Raw genomic sequence first — 16,025 nt, 5'->3', positions numbered from 1 at the left:
CATCATAGGCCTTAGAGGCATATTATCGAACATGGTTGGGGTTTTCGATCTCTGGCATTGATCGCACCGTTTCACGAACTCCACAGCATCATGATAAAGAGTCGGCCACCAAAGGCCCGACCAGAGGATATTTCTGGCAGTGGTTTCACCTGAGAAATGTCCACTACCTATGCCTTCATGTGCCTGCTGTAAGATAGGTATATATTCATGCTCACATATACATAAGCGCAAATTCCCATCTTTTCCCCTCTTGTAGAGCTGCTCACCTAAAAAAGTATAAGTGGCTGCATCTATTTCGATCGATCTTTTTCTATGTTTGGGGATTGTATCGTCCAATTTGCCGGTTTTGAGGTAGTTCACAATACTGTCACTCCATTTTGGCAAAGGATTGATATGGAAAAGAGTTACATGCGGACTTGGCATTCCGTCACAGCATTGTTTACAAGTATGGATGTATTGAGCAACATCCTCATGAAGAGTAGGCCACCACCATCCTTCCCAAGAAATTCTTCGTACTGTGTTTTGTTTAGAAAGATGGAAACCACATATGCTGACATGAGCGTGGCCAATGACATCTTTGTAATCCTCCGGGCATACCACTAATCTAAGCACTTTATCGTCACCAAGGTAATACAATCTACCCGAAAGTAGTTGAAACCGTTGGCATCCCTCAATAAATTCTGTCTTCTCCTCCAAACTCTCCTCCACCTCTTTTAGAGATCCAGTGGTAAGGAAATGAACAATGCGTTCACTCCATTTTGGCACTAACTCTACTCTAAATAGTGAAGCGTTTGGAAGGTCATCTTGTACTCCCGTAGGCTCTTCTCCCGATGTGATTCTTGACAAATGATCCGCTCTTTGATGAGTTGAGCCCTTCTTCACAGCAACGGTAAAATCAAACTCAAGGAGAATGACAAACCATCGCACTATTCTTCCCGTAGCACAAGGTTTGTTGACTAGATACAAAAGTGCTTGATGATCAACAAAAAACACAAATTGGGTAGCTAAAAGATAATGCCGAAATTTCTTTACAGCATATATCATAGAAAGCCCCTCGCGTTCTGTGGTTGTATAGTTTTTCTCAGCTACATTTAGCTGTCTACTGGCATAAGAGATAGGGAAATCCATATTTCTTTCACCAGGTTGAGCTAAGATGCAACCAATTGCAAATGCTGATGCATCAATATGAACATGGAAAACCTTGTTCCAGTCGGGTGCTTTAAGGATCGGTGCACTCACCAAAGCTTGTTTAAGCTTCTCAAATGAAATTTCACATTCCGGTGTCCACACAAACACAACTAGAAGTGCATACATGGGTCTGGCAATCTCAGCGTACATATAGATGAAACGCCGGTAATAACCACAGTGGCCCATAAAAATTTGTACTCCCTTAGCATTCTTGGGTCGTGGAAGCTCGACTATCACACTGATTTTGTCAAGATCCGTTGAAATTCCATTCTTGGACACTATATGTCCTAGAATTTTACCTTGTCGCACCATGAACTTACACTTCTCACGGTTCAAGCAAATTTGGTAGACTCTGCACTTCTCGAAGACTTTGCGTAGATGTTCTACATGCTCCGCCCTCTCATTGGAATGTACACACAAGTCATCCATAAATATCTCTAGGAAATCCCTGAGGTATTCCCTGAAAGCATGAGCAAGTGGCGGGTGCATTGGTCAACCCAAATGGCATAACATGATATGCATAAATGCCCCATTCCGTAGCAAAAGCTGTCTTGTGTTGGTCATAGAGTGCAATTGACACTTGATTGTAACCGGAAAAGCCATCAAGGAAGCTATAAGCTCTCTTTCCCGCTACCCGTTCTAACACATGGTCTGTGATAGGCAGTGGATAGTTGTCCCTTACTGTGGCAGCATTCACTTGCTTAAGATTAACACAGACTCGTAACTTTCCGTTTTTCTTGGGTACAATCACAATCGGTGAGACCCATTCCGTGTGTTCAATCTCATAAATGAACTCTGCCTCCAGTAGTTTGTCAATTTCCTCCTTGATTCTTCTACCAAAGTTGTCATTATAGGTGTATGGTCTCTGTTTCCTGGGTTTAGCGTCGTCTTTCATAGGAATAGTATGTTGGCAGATTGCTGGATCTACTCCCTTTAAGTCCTTGTAACTCCAGGCAAACACATCTCTATACTCTTTCAGGGTAGAGATTAGTAACTCTTCTTCTTCAGCTGTCAAATCCGTAGCTATGTAGACCGGCCTTGGCTCTTCACCCGGATTGGCAAGATCAACCTTTTTTGCATCTTCCGGCCCATCGTACGACTCTCCCATTGTTTCCGGTTTCTTCCGTTTGGGCTTTTGAAGCATTATCCTCCGATCCTGAATAGTGTAGCTTTTGAAATTGGATGGGATGTCCATTTCATCTTCAGCTTCATCACTCTCATCATCTTCAGACTCCCAAGATTTTCGTAACATTCTTTTGCAATCCCCGTAATAAACCTTTCTCTCAAGTTTGGTCATCTTTGGTTTCTCAGGTTTATTTTCTTTGCCTAATGCTGTGCTTTGTTTTTCTCCCATTGAGCTGACAATGGACTTGGCTATTTTCTTTTTACCCCTCTTTTTGGTGTTTTCTTTCACATTGTCAGTTTTTCTCACCAAACCCAATGTAGTTTTCCATTTGTTGTAAGACTTGATTGCATCACGAGCTCCTATAAAGTGTAGGTACTCGTTTTTGCCATCAAGCTTGGGCTGTCGTTTCCTACCCTTTGTTGAGTTTGCTTGTCTCTGTTTACGTTTCTCCCTTTGTTGTTTTCGTTTCATTTTTAGGCTCAATGGTTGTTCATCTAACAAGATAGCCTCTCGACCTTGCAACAAAAGACGCACTTTTGCAAGCTCCTCTTTTGATACAATGTCATCTCCATATGAGTCCAAATCGCTTTCATTCCTGTAACCGTCGGTGTCACAATCGAGGTATGGATAATCTGAGTCATCCGTAGACAAGTCTACTATTGATATATCCGTTTTATCCAACTTCCGAAGTGTAGACGATTCCGGTGCACTAAAGTCAGTGCCCCCATTGTCTTGTACAATTGTGACAACCCTTACTGGTATAATCTCATAGCCCTCTTCGTCGCAGAATTGTGTCTGTGGTGCCAAAGCACACACATCCAATGTGGCTAGAGTATGTATACACTCATAGGGGTCTATGTCATCGCCTGGAAAAGGAACAGGAATATAATCTTTGATAGTGATCAATTGATCAGTTTTCCTCTTGTCCTCTTCAAGCAAATCTTGGCTTGGCACCTCGCATATCCATGCGTCTTTTGCACTGGTTGTAGCTGTGCTTGTGCGTGGCGTAAGATCCGAACTAGCAGACTCAAATTCATCTACTGGGGTTCTAGTCACATCTCGGAATGTATGATCCCTGAGATTGACTCTAGTCGTCACATCCTCATGCCTGAGGTATAGGTAATCATATCCCCAATCTTCTAAGACCATTAACTGCCGCATAAACGGTCGTCCTAGGATCACTTCGTAATTAGGATCCTGCCCGAAGTCAACAATAGCAAATGTATGCTCAAAGTCTATTCCGCAGGTCTTAATCATGACATTTTCTAATAATCCCAAAGGTCTTTCCAAGTTTCCGTCTGCCAATTGCAGGTCCATGCGGGTTTTTCGTAAAGCTAATTTACCCCATTTCTCCCACATAGCTTTGGTTGCTATCCCAATGCCAGCTCCCGTATCCAATATAGCCATGGTTTTTATTCCATTGTATTCAACTGGAAGCGTTGCATTGCCCTTGTCCTTATTGCGTTCCTGGTAGGCACTTACCTTGTTAAAGGGTACTTGCCTTACAGAAATCACCTCATCTTTGTGGTGTTGTTTTTCGACTAGCTCCCGTGTTAATGCAAGTCCTTTGCTACCCATCAATTCTGCCACATATTGCCATAGTTTGGGTTTCACCTTTAAGAAATCCGCTAATGGTAATGTCGCAGTCACAGGAGCCGATAGAATGGCTTGCAAATGAGCTGTTTCCTTGCGATCTGGAGTTATATGCCTAGACTGAGGCACTTGTACAATGTCTGTTTTTGCTTCATATTCACCCAAAAAGGATGGTAATGTAGCTAGCGTCTTGGCCTCGACGTCTTGGTCTTCATCATCAACTAACTCTTGGTCAGACAAACTCCTAGCAATTCCAAGGTATTCAGTCATGCCCACTATCGAAAGTGGTGCTGTCTCGTTGGAAAGCTCGTCTTTTTGTTTAAGCTCTCTGACTTCTCGCCATAATTCCTCTGCCATTTCTCCTTCAAGAGAGGGAACAGTAGAGGTGATGTCAAAAATCTCCTCCAACTCCACCTCTTCTGGTACATGCTTGGCAGGTTGTAGCTCAGGTGGATCCATTACTACATGTTCTTCCCTCAACAGTGTTTCTTTTGGTAGAATCGGTGCATTACCCAGCGTGTTTGTTTCAAGCTCAGTTTCTGGATCTTCCTCAATGGTCTCCAAAACTGGTTTCATTACACTCATTTTCCTAGGTTGATATGGCTGAGGACCCTCTAAAGTAGTTTGCGTGTCTCGAATTAATTGTTGATGCCTCACCAAATCAATTTTCTCCTGGAGGGGGTCTGGGTATTCTAGCAACTTAGGAGGGATGGGTGTCTCAGATGTTACACGGCTGTCCCAAGCTTTGAGAAGGGCTTCGAGTGTTTCATTCTTCTTATCAACAATGACCGATCCTCCCTCATTGCTTTGTGTCTCTGAAGCAGGCTCATCTGCTTCTTGTCCCTTGTTAGTTCTTTTTGGACCCTGGTTTTGTTGAGTGATGTTCTGTCTTGACTCTATGACTTCTCTTATGCCCTGATCCGAGTTAGACTCTGGTGAACTCTCTTTTGTCCTTTTCGACCTCAAGTGTCTCATTTTTCGTTTGGTTTTGTGTGAACTGGAACTTTCTTTTGTAGATTGATTCCCTTTTTGTTCTAATTCCATTCTTGCCCTTGCCCGTGTTACAACTAACACTGGTGCTGGTTGGTTTCCATTTGTTTTCTCTGTTTCAGCAGTTGGGGATTTAACTACATACTCTTTTCGTACCCCTTCAGGTGTTTCAAGGATGATGGACTCCCATGATCCTGTTTCGGATGTTTCGGTACCACTGTTTACCCCGGTTTTGTTTTTGTTGCCTTTTCTTGTTTGTTTCAGTCTTCGCTTTTGTTTTTGTTGCTCCTCTTTTCACATTTCTCTGAGCACCGGTTCCTTTTGGCACTCTAGTATCAATTGATCTAAGGTCTCTTTGGCTCTTTGTGCTTGGGCATGTGTCACTATATAAATTGGTTTAGTTTCGCCTTCATTTTCAAAGGAGGTAGGTGAAGGAATCACCCCAATCATTCCCAAAGACGTAGGTGTAAATGGCTTCTCAGCCGCTTTTACTGGACAGTCTTTAGAAAGGTGATTTACTCCACACTCAGCACAGTACCTAGGTACTCTTGGCCAATTCATAGTTGCCGCTCTTGCCTGCGCTTTTTCCTCCTTGTCAATGGGACAATCCTTAATCCAATGATCTTGTTGGCATTTGAAACATGGCCCAGCTACTGGTGGTTTTGGTTTGGGGGTCCCCTTTTGTTGTTGTTGTAATTGCCTTGTTGTCTAAAGGCCCCATTCGCCATCAACATCAACGTATGTGCATTCATGCTTACCATGTGATCATTGCCTTCATAACCATAGTCAATTGGCTGGTCTGTGTAAGATGGGGATGGTGAAGGTTCCTCTACATAATAAGGAGTCACAGGGACCATCTCAAGGGAAGGTCCTTGATCCTCAATACATCTAAAGGCTGTTGTTCCTGGAGGAGTGGGTTGTGTACCTAAAACAGGCCTTGCCCTCTCAGCCGTGGTTGTGTTGGTTTGAGGAGCTTGATTTGTGAGTTGTGGTTGAGTATTGCTTACCCCTCTGTTGTAACCCGGACGATAATAGCACTCATTTGACTCGTGATTCGTCATTTTTCGGCAATACTCACACCATTTCAGTGGGTTGGTGATTCTACACTTGTCCATAGGATGGTCTCCCCCACATGTCCCACATGTATGCATCCTTAAAGGAGCCATTTGCTGGTACGGTCTATAAGACTGACTTTGCCTTGTGTCTTGCCTTAACCCTCGTAGGATAAGATTGGCGATTGCCTGAGGGTCTGCACTCCTGCTCGTATCTCCCGAATCAGACCTTTGACTTGAGTTTTGAGTTGCAAACTCACAATTGTCATCAAACTTTTGCGCATCAAAGCAACACTCGTCAAAGTCCACATGCCCCTTGGCAAACAAATGTGTATACAGTTGCCTGTCCCTTAGTCCCTCAAGAAAGCATGAAATTAGGCGCTCTGGACTGGGTGTTTCTGAATCAGGGCACCGTACTATGTACTGCCTCAATCGGTCAACACATTCCCTAACGGTTTCGTTATCCTTTTGCTTAAAGCTAAGGATTTGCGTGACTGTATTGTGTTTAATCCCAATCTTGGAATAGGCCTCTATAAACCTTTTCACAAGTGTTTCAAAGTCATAGAGCACAGATGGCTTCAGTGTTTGAAACCAAGACAATGCTCTTCCTTCCATAGTCAATCCAAACCCTTGTACCATAGTGTGTACGTCTGTGACACCCTCTGCGAATAGCAATTGTCGGTATTGTGCCACGTGGTCGTAAGGATCTCCGCTCCCACTAAACCTCTTGCAAAACTTTTGCAGACTTGTGGGTCTTATTTGTTTTCCCCACTGAGTGTCCTTTTTCCCTCTCATTTTGTCAGGTTTAAATCCCCCTTTTATGTCAAATGGAACTGAAGGTGCTCCTTCCCTATGTGCTCCACTTTCATCCATGTATGAGACCGCTTTCCCTCCAATTGGAAGTTTAGGTCCTACTTGTGGTGCTTTTGGATGCATAGCGCTTCTTTCAATCGGAGGTGGACCTAAGCCCAACTCTTCAAAAAAATCCCTTGGGGGTGACCCATAGGTAGGAGTAGGTGCTCTAAAAGCAGTCTCTTCCGGTCTAGCAGTGTCTGCAGGTCGTGCCCATGGCATAGCAGGAAAACCTCCCGTATAAAATACAGCCTGTCCCTGGTAAGTGTACTGCCCTAGACTCTCCTCACTCAACCGGTGGTAAGATTTACCCCAGTCATCCAACAACGTGAGTCCTGTTTTTCCCTTGATACCCCAAGCGTGCACTCTTGTCTCATGAGGGTATGTTTTCCCATGGTACATTACTGTTTTATATACAATTCCAGCCGTGTCCACATACAAAGCGACAAATTGATTATCAATGTAAATGCGAGTCACTTTGAATGAGTAGAGTACCTCTTCTCTTTTTGTAGAGTTCACCTCGCCTTGGGTTGCATCTCCAGCTGTGTAGATAGGTGGTGCCGATGGAGCTGGTTCTTGAATGCCGGCTCTTCCTTGGAATCCGGGGTACGGCTCCGTTTGCGCTCCTCGCTCATTGCCTTGCGGGAGGATCTGGCCCAACCTATTCATGTTCTCAAAAGCAAGTGTTAGAATATATTCTATTCCCCCCGAGGCTCATGTAGCGGTCACCTTGGAAATTGACCCACACCTCGGCCTCTAAGGGTGACTGGATGTCCTCCATTTTCACTGTAATCCGGCTTTGAGGATCCATGTAGAGCTGAGCTCCATGTGCGTTCTCCCTAATGTGCACAAGTTTTATGTTCAACCCATTGATTGGGCTGTTCATACTTTTAGCTTGATCAAAAGGGTTTGTGTTACCTCCCGTGGAGAAAGAGTCATCCATGTTGTCGGATGCCTCGCTATCCGATGAGGAATTAGTATGAGTTGAACTTAAATTTAACTCTTCAAGGATAGCTCCAAGCGGTTGTTGGGTCCTCACACCGCTCCCTTGGGTAGAAACCTTAGAGATTTTGGAGGACCCGGAAGCTATGGACTTCCCGGACCTTAGTTGCATGTGGGCTATGAAGCACTAGTGCAACACTTCCCCCTTTTGTCCTTCTTTGCTTCTTTTTATGAATTTTTAAGTCTTTTATGATTTTTTAATGATTTTTGTGGGTTTTAAGAGAAACAAAGGATGTATTTTACAAGATATTGAGTGGATGTTAGTTAATGAATGTTTTGACAACTTGCAGGGCTATGGAATAATTGCAGATTTGGACTTGGTTGATTTTTGTCTGTTTGGTGTGCTGTAAGCAGTGTTTTGACTCTAACATGCACTAGAAAAATGTGTTTTTAGCTTTTAAATATACCATTGGATAGAGAAAAGCTTAAGGAACACACTGGTCATGTCAGAATTGTCAAACTGCCTGTCCTGCTACCTTGATCTGCAAAGGCGCCATTTTTTTTAAGAGATTTTGATGGTTTAATGTGCCAGTTGGATAGAGTATAACATGGGCATTGCAGAGGTGGTCTTAAAATGTCAAAATGATGCTCCAGCTGCTCAGAATAGCAAAGGCGCCATCTGCAGAGGCGCCATTTTCTGCTTTTAATATTTTTGAGATCTGTCTGGACAGTTCAATTCCAGGGGTCAAATGGACTGTTCCTAGCACCTCACTTCACAGAAAACATGTCTCTGGGTACCCTGAATCACAGAGGCGCCATTTTGTGTATCTACTCCCAGAGAGCAACTGGCTGGCAGATTCAGGTCCCTTATGGTCAATAAGCTCTTCCTGCACAATCAGAACTGAAAAAAGGTATTTGGAGGTCAAATGGAGGCCAAGTTAGAAGTAACAGCTCCGGCAACTGCAGTTTCTGCACTTCTAACTAGCTCCACATTCAATCTCACTCAACCTCTTTGCAATATTGATTGTGCTAAGAGTAATACTAATAATCACAACTACCACACAAGCCCATCGGCCTCGGGAAAGTGCCCGGATCACAACTAGAAAGGTGGCCTCCAAAGGCCCTTACCTATTCACACAAATGTGCTGCAAATGGTTGTCCAAAACAATCACAAAACAAAAAAGATTAGAAATCAAATACATGCACTATATCACAATGCACTTACCTAAAACTTGCAAAAACAAGCAACCTAAAGCCTTAAACTAATGGCAACTAAATCTACTAAGCAACAAGCATCCTAATTCTAATCCTAACAAATGAACATAACAAAACAAAGCTTGCAAACAAAGAAATAAAATAAGGTGCGGGAGTAGCTCAACCGCATACACAAGATGAGGGTTTTTAAAGAGCCCACACTCTCTACACTAATCACAAAAAAGCTTTTAATTAACTAATGGTGGCCTTGGGATCACACACCCAACCCACGGTCCTAATCCACCAGTTTTGCAACCGATGAAGCAAGAAGCTAAATCCTAATCAAATCACTCATTCACCAGCGTAGGCTACCGCTCCCCGGTAGCGGCGCCATTGTTGGGGTCACTATGGAATAGTGGCTTCCACACATACACTAATCTCATTGAGGGAGAAGAGTGGTCAATGGGGGGAGCTTAACCCGGCTAGCTCATGGAGGAATCTTGCAATGTCAATGCAAGAGAATGAATAACTTAATCTATGGATAGCTTAATGGTTCCTAGCCTATGCACACACACACACTAACTAAGTAGATTAATGAAAGCATTAACCCACTCACCCTTAATCACCAAGCTTAGCCTCCTACACAATGTTCTATCAATTAAATGTGCAAAGAGCATAACCCACAACCGCATTTAGCATTCAAGCAAGCTCATACAATCATTCATTAGTCTATGGCAAACCCACATGCTAATGATAAGCTAATGCACTTGCAAATACTACTCTAACATAGAGCTCAAACACACATTAATGAAGAGGGGAAGAGAATGAAATACACATTGCTAAGCATTTCCTACTCTTAACACCTTCACTAATCAATAGGCATTGCATACACACATAAAAGATTAGCAAACAAGCTTAAACATTCCCTACTTAATCAAGCATTAAACATAAGCTTGCATGCCAATGAGAGAAGCTAACAATGATAAAAGAGAAGCTTGATTCACTTTGATTAACCATGTAGAGACTTACAAAGTGAAGGCTTGAGCTATGGAAGCTTGAAGCCAAGCTTAGGTTAGAGAGGAGATAGACTTAGAGTTCACTTTCAAGAAAATGACCAAAAAGCCCCAAAACTTTAGTGAAACTCACCTATATACTTAGGGTTCTCTAAAATAGGACAACCCACACTTGGGCGGACATCACTAAAATGATGGGCTAAAAACTAATGCTTAGGCTGCGGGAAATACAACTTGGAACTCAATGAGTCCATTCATTTACAAAAATGTGTATGTACATTGCACTTTGGCGGGTTTCTCTAAAATAGAAAATGATTCAACTAAAATATCCCGTCCCGCAGGCTTACTCCTTGAGCTCTTTACTCCTCTTCGAATCAGTGGCTTCTCTTTACCTGTACCTGCACCTGTTTACCTTTACCGTACCTGTTCGTCTTGAAGCACTTGGGTTCTGTTTTAGATTTGCGGGAACAACTCCTAAGATAACCCTTCATTACTCTTTTCTCGCACAACATCTTGTTTAAATGGAAAACTCCTTGAAAGCATATAGGGTGTTTCATTCTTGAACACATGCATTAGACATGCTTTTTTGCTTCCACCCATGCAGAGTACACCGCATGACAGATTCTGCAAAATGACTCCAGCAACAACTGTACATACACAATAAGATCGATAAGTCAAGGGCACTTTTTCTGCCACAGGGTTTTTTCCCCTTGACCATATTTGGTGTCTAGCACCATCGTTCACTTTTCGCTTTCAATAAAGGCATTGATCAAGCAAAGCAAAACAGCCACGGCAACCAAGCTCATCGACAACAAACCTCCAGTCACTTCACGTCAAAGACACCGGGAGTCAAATTTCACCGCCCCGGTTGCCAGTTTAGGAAGGGGGGAGTGTTCTGGGAATAACGGAACAGGGCCAGAACAAACCTAAGCAGCTGAAGCCAAAATAGGTAAAATTGCCAAAACAGGAAATGCGGGATGCTAAAACATGACATTATGGTTTTACTCCAAAAATGGTGCAAACGAAGTCGAATAGACATGTGGGTTTGTTTGGCGTGTAGCTTATGTCTTTATCTTCAAATTAAGCACCTAACTTCATCAAATGGAAGACCGAGCTTCAACGAGGAGAACTGACTGTCCCGCAGCATTTCCCGTAAAAACCCCTAAATGTGCGGAATGTAAATTATTCATAAATGGGTTCGTGCGAGCTCTTGATCCTCATATCTCATAACTCTAGCTAGTGGTCCAAAACCCTCTTTGAATAGGCAGCGAAAGTGGTCTCGTATCTCATAGTATACTGGAAAATGACATATGTGATGTAGCTCTGTCTCTGGCTCTATATGACACAACTGGCAAATTCTGGCCTCTGCTTGTACCCCCAAAATTTTCCAGTCTCAACCTGTAATAACTGATGTGATGATGTGTGCATCTGACCAATAGCAGATCGGGATAAATGAGTGTCCATGTAGGTCGGTCTGGTCACAAATCCATCCTCTATGAGCTGGAGAAGATGCTCTCTATAAAAGCCATCTTTGTGTCCAGCTCACGCGTTGGCTGTGTCCATGTCCTCCTAGTGTCTAACTGAATCAAGTCCTGCCTGACGAGCCGGGTAATCTCGGTTTGCGTGAGGTACAAGGAGGGTGCGTCTAGCGAGTACTGGAAAGGGGGTAGTCTATCCATGTCAAACCCATGTAGATGAAACCAAGATGTCATCTGTGCATACCAACAAGATGTTTCCCCCTGTGAGGCAAGCTGTTGAGAAGACTCCAAAGCTAGGCGGGCATATCTGTCTCTGGGGAGATCCCAAATAATGTGTATAAAAGAGACAGATCTGGTAAATGCCTCTATGAACAATGGGGGAGCAGCAAGCTCTACACAAATAATTGCATGCGGTACAAAGGCCTTGGCCTTAATCATCTGAGAAATCATAGAGACCAGAGGTCTCTCCATACCATTTCATCCATCAGTACTGCCAACTCGGCTATGATGATCTACTGATGGTCCCCATATCTACACCCCATATAGCATAGCTGATGTGACCAAAGTGTTGGTGTCGAAAAGCCAAAGCTTTGTTCGAGGTTCTTGAAACTGAACGTGCAAACACATCCTCTCCATCCTCCCCAGAGTTGCATATGCTCTCGTCAGTCTAGTCTCTGTTGCTCTCCTCAAAGAAAACATTCGACCACTAAAGTCCACTCCAAGGTAGGTGTATGCATTTGTATACTCCACCATCTTCGGACCACATGAAATGGTCGTTGCAGATCGCCTCACCCACTGTGGTGTGGTGTTAAACACCATAACCTTGGTCTTGCCAAGGTTCACCGATAAGCCGCTATCACTAGGAAATGTGTGCAATGCATCCAAATGTCGTTGCATCCCCTCTCGTGAATCCGATATCCACACAATATCATTTGCATACAGTAGCAATGAAATCCATGTCCCTGCTACATGTGCTCCTCTATCACCCCCCCTCTTGATGTAATCTGAAACCTCATCTACATACATACCAGACAAAGTAGGGGAGAGTGGACATACCTGTTTCACCACAATAGTGGAGTGAATCAGCTCAGATACCTTTCTGGAGTACAAACCTGTCCCACAACTATCCTGTACAGAGCCATGACCCCCCAAATCAGCTTTGTGGGTACACCCATCTCTTGTAGTCTGCGCATCAGTTGGGCTCTAGGGACTATGTCAAATGCTTTGCAAAAATCCACAAAGGTACAATAAATCCTCCTGCCATGTGATCTGCCCTCCTCAATAATAGCTCTAAGTGTCAATATGTGATCAAGAGTAGAAAAGCCCCTCCAGAAACCTGTTTGTCCTGATGCTCGTATGCCTGCTCTCTCTGCCCATCTACTCAACTGATGCTCAAGAATGGATGCATACAACCTGGCCAATGTGTGCCCAAACATAATAGTGCGGTAGTTCCCAGGCATCATTGGGTCTCCTGCCTTGAAGATGGACACAATAGTGGACATACTCCAAGTGTCAGGAAAACCCTCACACATGGCTCGGTTGAACATCACTACAAGAAGCTCTGCTAGCATATCTCTAGCATGTATGAAGTGCTCCGCCACCAATCCATCATGATCATATGTTGTCCTAGTTCTCATCCTGTCAATAGCTTTCTTTACCATCTCGATGGTAAAGAAAGTGCATGTCTGTGGGCATGGCTCCGAAGGATCTGGTAGAGGAGGCTTTCCTAGGATTGTGTAAAGAGATGATGCATAATCACCCCAAATATCAGTGGATGTGAAAGCCGATGGAGGGGAGTGCTCATGGAAAAATTTCCATGCCTCGCCTGAGTCCTGACTCAAGAATAGCTGGTACAACTCTCTCTCTAACTGAGCATGATAAGTCCTCTTCTTCTGTCGTACTAGGCGTCGGAAGGAAATCTATGACTGTCTATGAGTGATGACTTCCAGAGGCACCTCTCTCTGAAGTGTGGCTCTCGTCTCTCTACACTCCTTATCATACCAACTGTTCTAGGGCATGCTCCCCGAACGACGTCTGTGCTCAGGCTGGGTGTGTGGGTATGCCTCTGCTGCATCATGTAATGTCTCTGTCAATATTTGGGTGAGCTCCTCTAATGGACGTCCCGGCTCCTCAATAACTAAGTGTCTGTATATGCCATCTCTATAGAAAGAGTCAGTCTCCGATGTAAAAGTGTATTGGGTATGCATAGATGTCTGTGCCAACCGAGCTGTACTAAACTAGAATGAGATGGTAAAGGTGAGGAGGGCGTGATCTACTGCTACCCCAATAGGCCTAGGGCCGATTATAAAGTCCTAAATAGAGGGTATAAAACTGAGCTGAGCCAAAACATAATCCACTGTGCTAGCCTCATGTCTGTGAGGAAAACAAGTGAACCCACTCAATGCTGGAGATCTCTGTAGGCCATTCAAAATGGCCAGTCCATGTGCAGTCCCCATTATTATCTGTCAGATATCCCCCATACCCAATGTGCTTCTCATCCTGCGAAAGCCTGGCCAATCCCAAATCACTGACATCCAACTCTCTCAACATCTCCTCTGAGGTATCGTAAAAGACTGTCTGAGAGTGGCCCGTCCTGGCATTAAAATCCCCCAGAAGGATGACATCCCCATCCCTAGAGAATTCCCATATGTCCTCATCCAGTATCATATATGGTGATTGCCCCTTGGGCGGTGCATAGTGAGATGTGCTGGGGGAAAATAGCATATGGCAATATAGAGTGACCTTCCAGTCTCCGCTTTCACCTTGACCCACATATATTTGGCATGCTCATCTCTCCAAACAATACAAATGAGGAACTGCAACTCCTCCCTGAATAAGGTTGCCACACCTCCTGACCCACGTCCTCTATGCTCTAATCTCACCTCCTGTCTACAAGTAGTCTCCCAATGGTATCTTGTCACCCTAGGTAATGTGCCACCGAGAGTCTGGTGTGTCTCTCAGTAGAAAATAATGTCTCTTCCTTTGAAGCTATCTTTAAAGGCGCCCACATGATACATCTAGCTTCAATGACCTGTTACAGTTCCATGCTGCTAGTTTTAGGCTGGTCCCATAGGTTGCGCACCATCATGTGGTGCGTCTCTCCACAATCACAACTCTTCCTCCTCTATAGAAAGCAATTTTCCCCTTCTCCCTGGCTGCTTTGATCTCAGGCATCATCTCTTGCATCTGTGCTATTTGTGCCCCAGTCTTCTTGAGTGTAGGACTCTTCTTCAAGAACTCCTTCCTAGCCTCCATTGTAGGGAAACGTATGATGAGCGCTCTTTCCTTAGAGCTTCCTCTCCCCTCATTCCCCTTCTTCCCCACTCTCCAAGCACCTATGTGTGTAGGCTCGGAGATGCTCATGCGCTTCAAGTGTTCTTTCATTTCTTCCTCCACTTTGTCAGTGTCTTTGAGACCCGTGACACGGACATGAAGAGCCCTTGTCTTCCTCTTTTTCTCTTCCTCTATGGTCATGTTGATGAGGGTGTAGCATCATGCAGGCCACCTTTCCCTTTCTTTGCAACCTCAATCCACTTCTCCGCTTCATCAACCTTCTTTTGTGTCTTGGTGAGGACATCCGCCCATGAGGAGGCTTCCCGTGATTTTTGCTCTTCCTCTTTTTGAAATGTTTTCACCTTCTCCTTAATGTTATTCAGCTCCTCTATCACTGAGGGCTAATTTGCCCCATCCTTTTCTGACCTACTTTTACGTGTTGTAAGTTCTCCCTTGAGTTCTTCTATCATAGCATCCTTTTCACTTATGCACTTTTCCACTTTTGATTTCTATGATTCAAAAGTGGCAAGTGCATCGTCTAATCTTTTTTGCATCATACATTCCAATACATTCATCTCTGCCTTCACAATGGCATGCATTTCCCGTTTCAATGTTGTGTACATATTATTTTTATGTGCCACCCCAGTTGCATGCATCTCTCTTTCAATATCCACTGATGGGCCCGCCATAGCGTAGCAGCATCCACACAACTCTCAACCCTATGGATAAGGAGAAGAGGTCAATGCAGGAAGCTTAACCTGGCTAGCACATGAAGGAAATCCTACCGTGTCAATGTAAGAGAGTAGTTAACTTAATCAAGGGCACTAATCTAGTCATTAACCCACTCCTACAAGCTAATCAAATGAGCAAAGCAATGATGATGCTCACTCATTCACTCAACAATCTATGCTAACCTCTTCTTCTCTCTAGATTAAGCTAAATACACACACACACATTCCCTTCACTACAAGCTCATTAACATAAGCTAATAACAAAGAAGACTAAGCATGTGATTAAGCAAGCAATGCTACACATTTAAGAATCAAACCCACACATTCAAGCAAGCAAGAAAGCATAGAATCTATCTACTATCCCGCACATGCTTCCCAAGCCCAATAAGCAAACCCACAAGCTAGATTAGTAGACTAGAAATCCTTAAATCAATAGACAAAGCTCTTACACTAATGAAAGAATGATTAGAGAGCTTATCCACTACTCAATCACACATGAGCAAGGAGTCATTGCTTCTCATTCATACACTAGAAGAGAGAGAGAGAGAGAGAGAGAGAGAGAGAGAGAGAGAGAGAGAGAGAACACAATGAAG

General features: G+C 43.8%; 1 protein-coding gene and 2 pseudogenes across 3 annotated transcripts in view; all 3 read right to left on the bottom strand.

The window, feature by feature from the left end:
* LOC147622557 (uncharacterized) overlaps window positions 1–7,894 on the bottom strand; it is a 59,288-nt gene extending 51,394 nt beyond the window's left edge. Inside the window, exons 1-2 of one of the 3 annotated variants that reach the window (XM_086822661.1) lie at window positions 7,531–7,894; window positions 7,297–7,462 (exon numbers count right to left, since the gene is read on the bottom strand). In XM_086822661.1, coding sequence (XP_086678787.1) covers window positions 7,317–7,462; window positions 7,531–7,744 — 360 coding nt within the window. In that variant the 5' untranslated portion in view covers window positions 7,745–7,894 and the 3' untranslated portion in view covers window positions 7,297–7,316. Of the gene's footprint in view, window positions 1–7,107; window positions 7,463–7,530 lie in introns of those variants that run through there. The other 2 variants (XR_015269577.1, XM_086822660.1) reach the window with 2 other exon arrangements.
* Window positions 7,895–11,959: 4,065 nt separating this feature from the next.
* LOC147622556 (uncharacterized) lies at window positions 11,960–14,445 on the bottom strand (annotated as a pseudogene).
* A 67-nt stretch (window positions 14,446–14,512) lies between these two features.
* On the bottom strand, window positions 14,513–15,390 carry LOC147622555 (uncharacterized; annotated as a pseudogene).
* Between the last annotated feature and the right edge of the window lie 635 nt (window positions 15,391–16,025).

This window comes from Cibotium barometz, chromosome 28, assembly GCF_041138505.1.
Source record: "Cibotium barometz isolate CiBa-2024 chromosome 28, ASM4113850v1, whole genome shotgun sequence".
Lineage (NCBI taxonomy): Eukaryota > Viridiplantae > Streptophyta > Polypodiopsida > Cyatheales > Cibotiaceae > Cibotium > Cibotium barometz.
The sequence above is the reverse complement of the archived record's forward strand: the minus strand, read 5'-3'. Positions and strand labels throughout refer to the sequence as shown.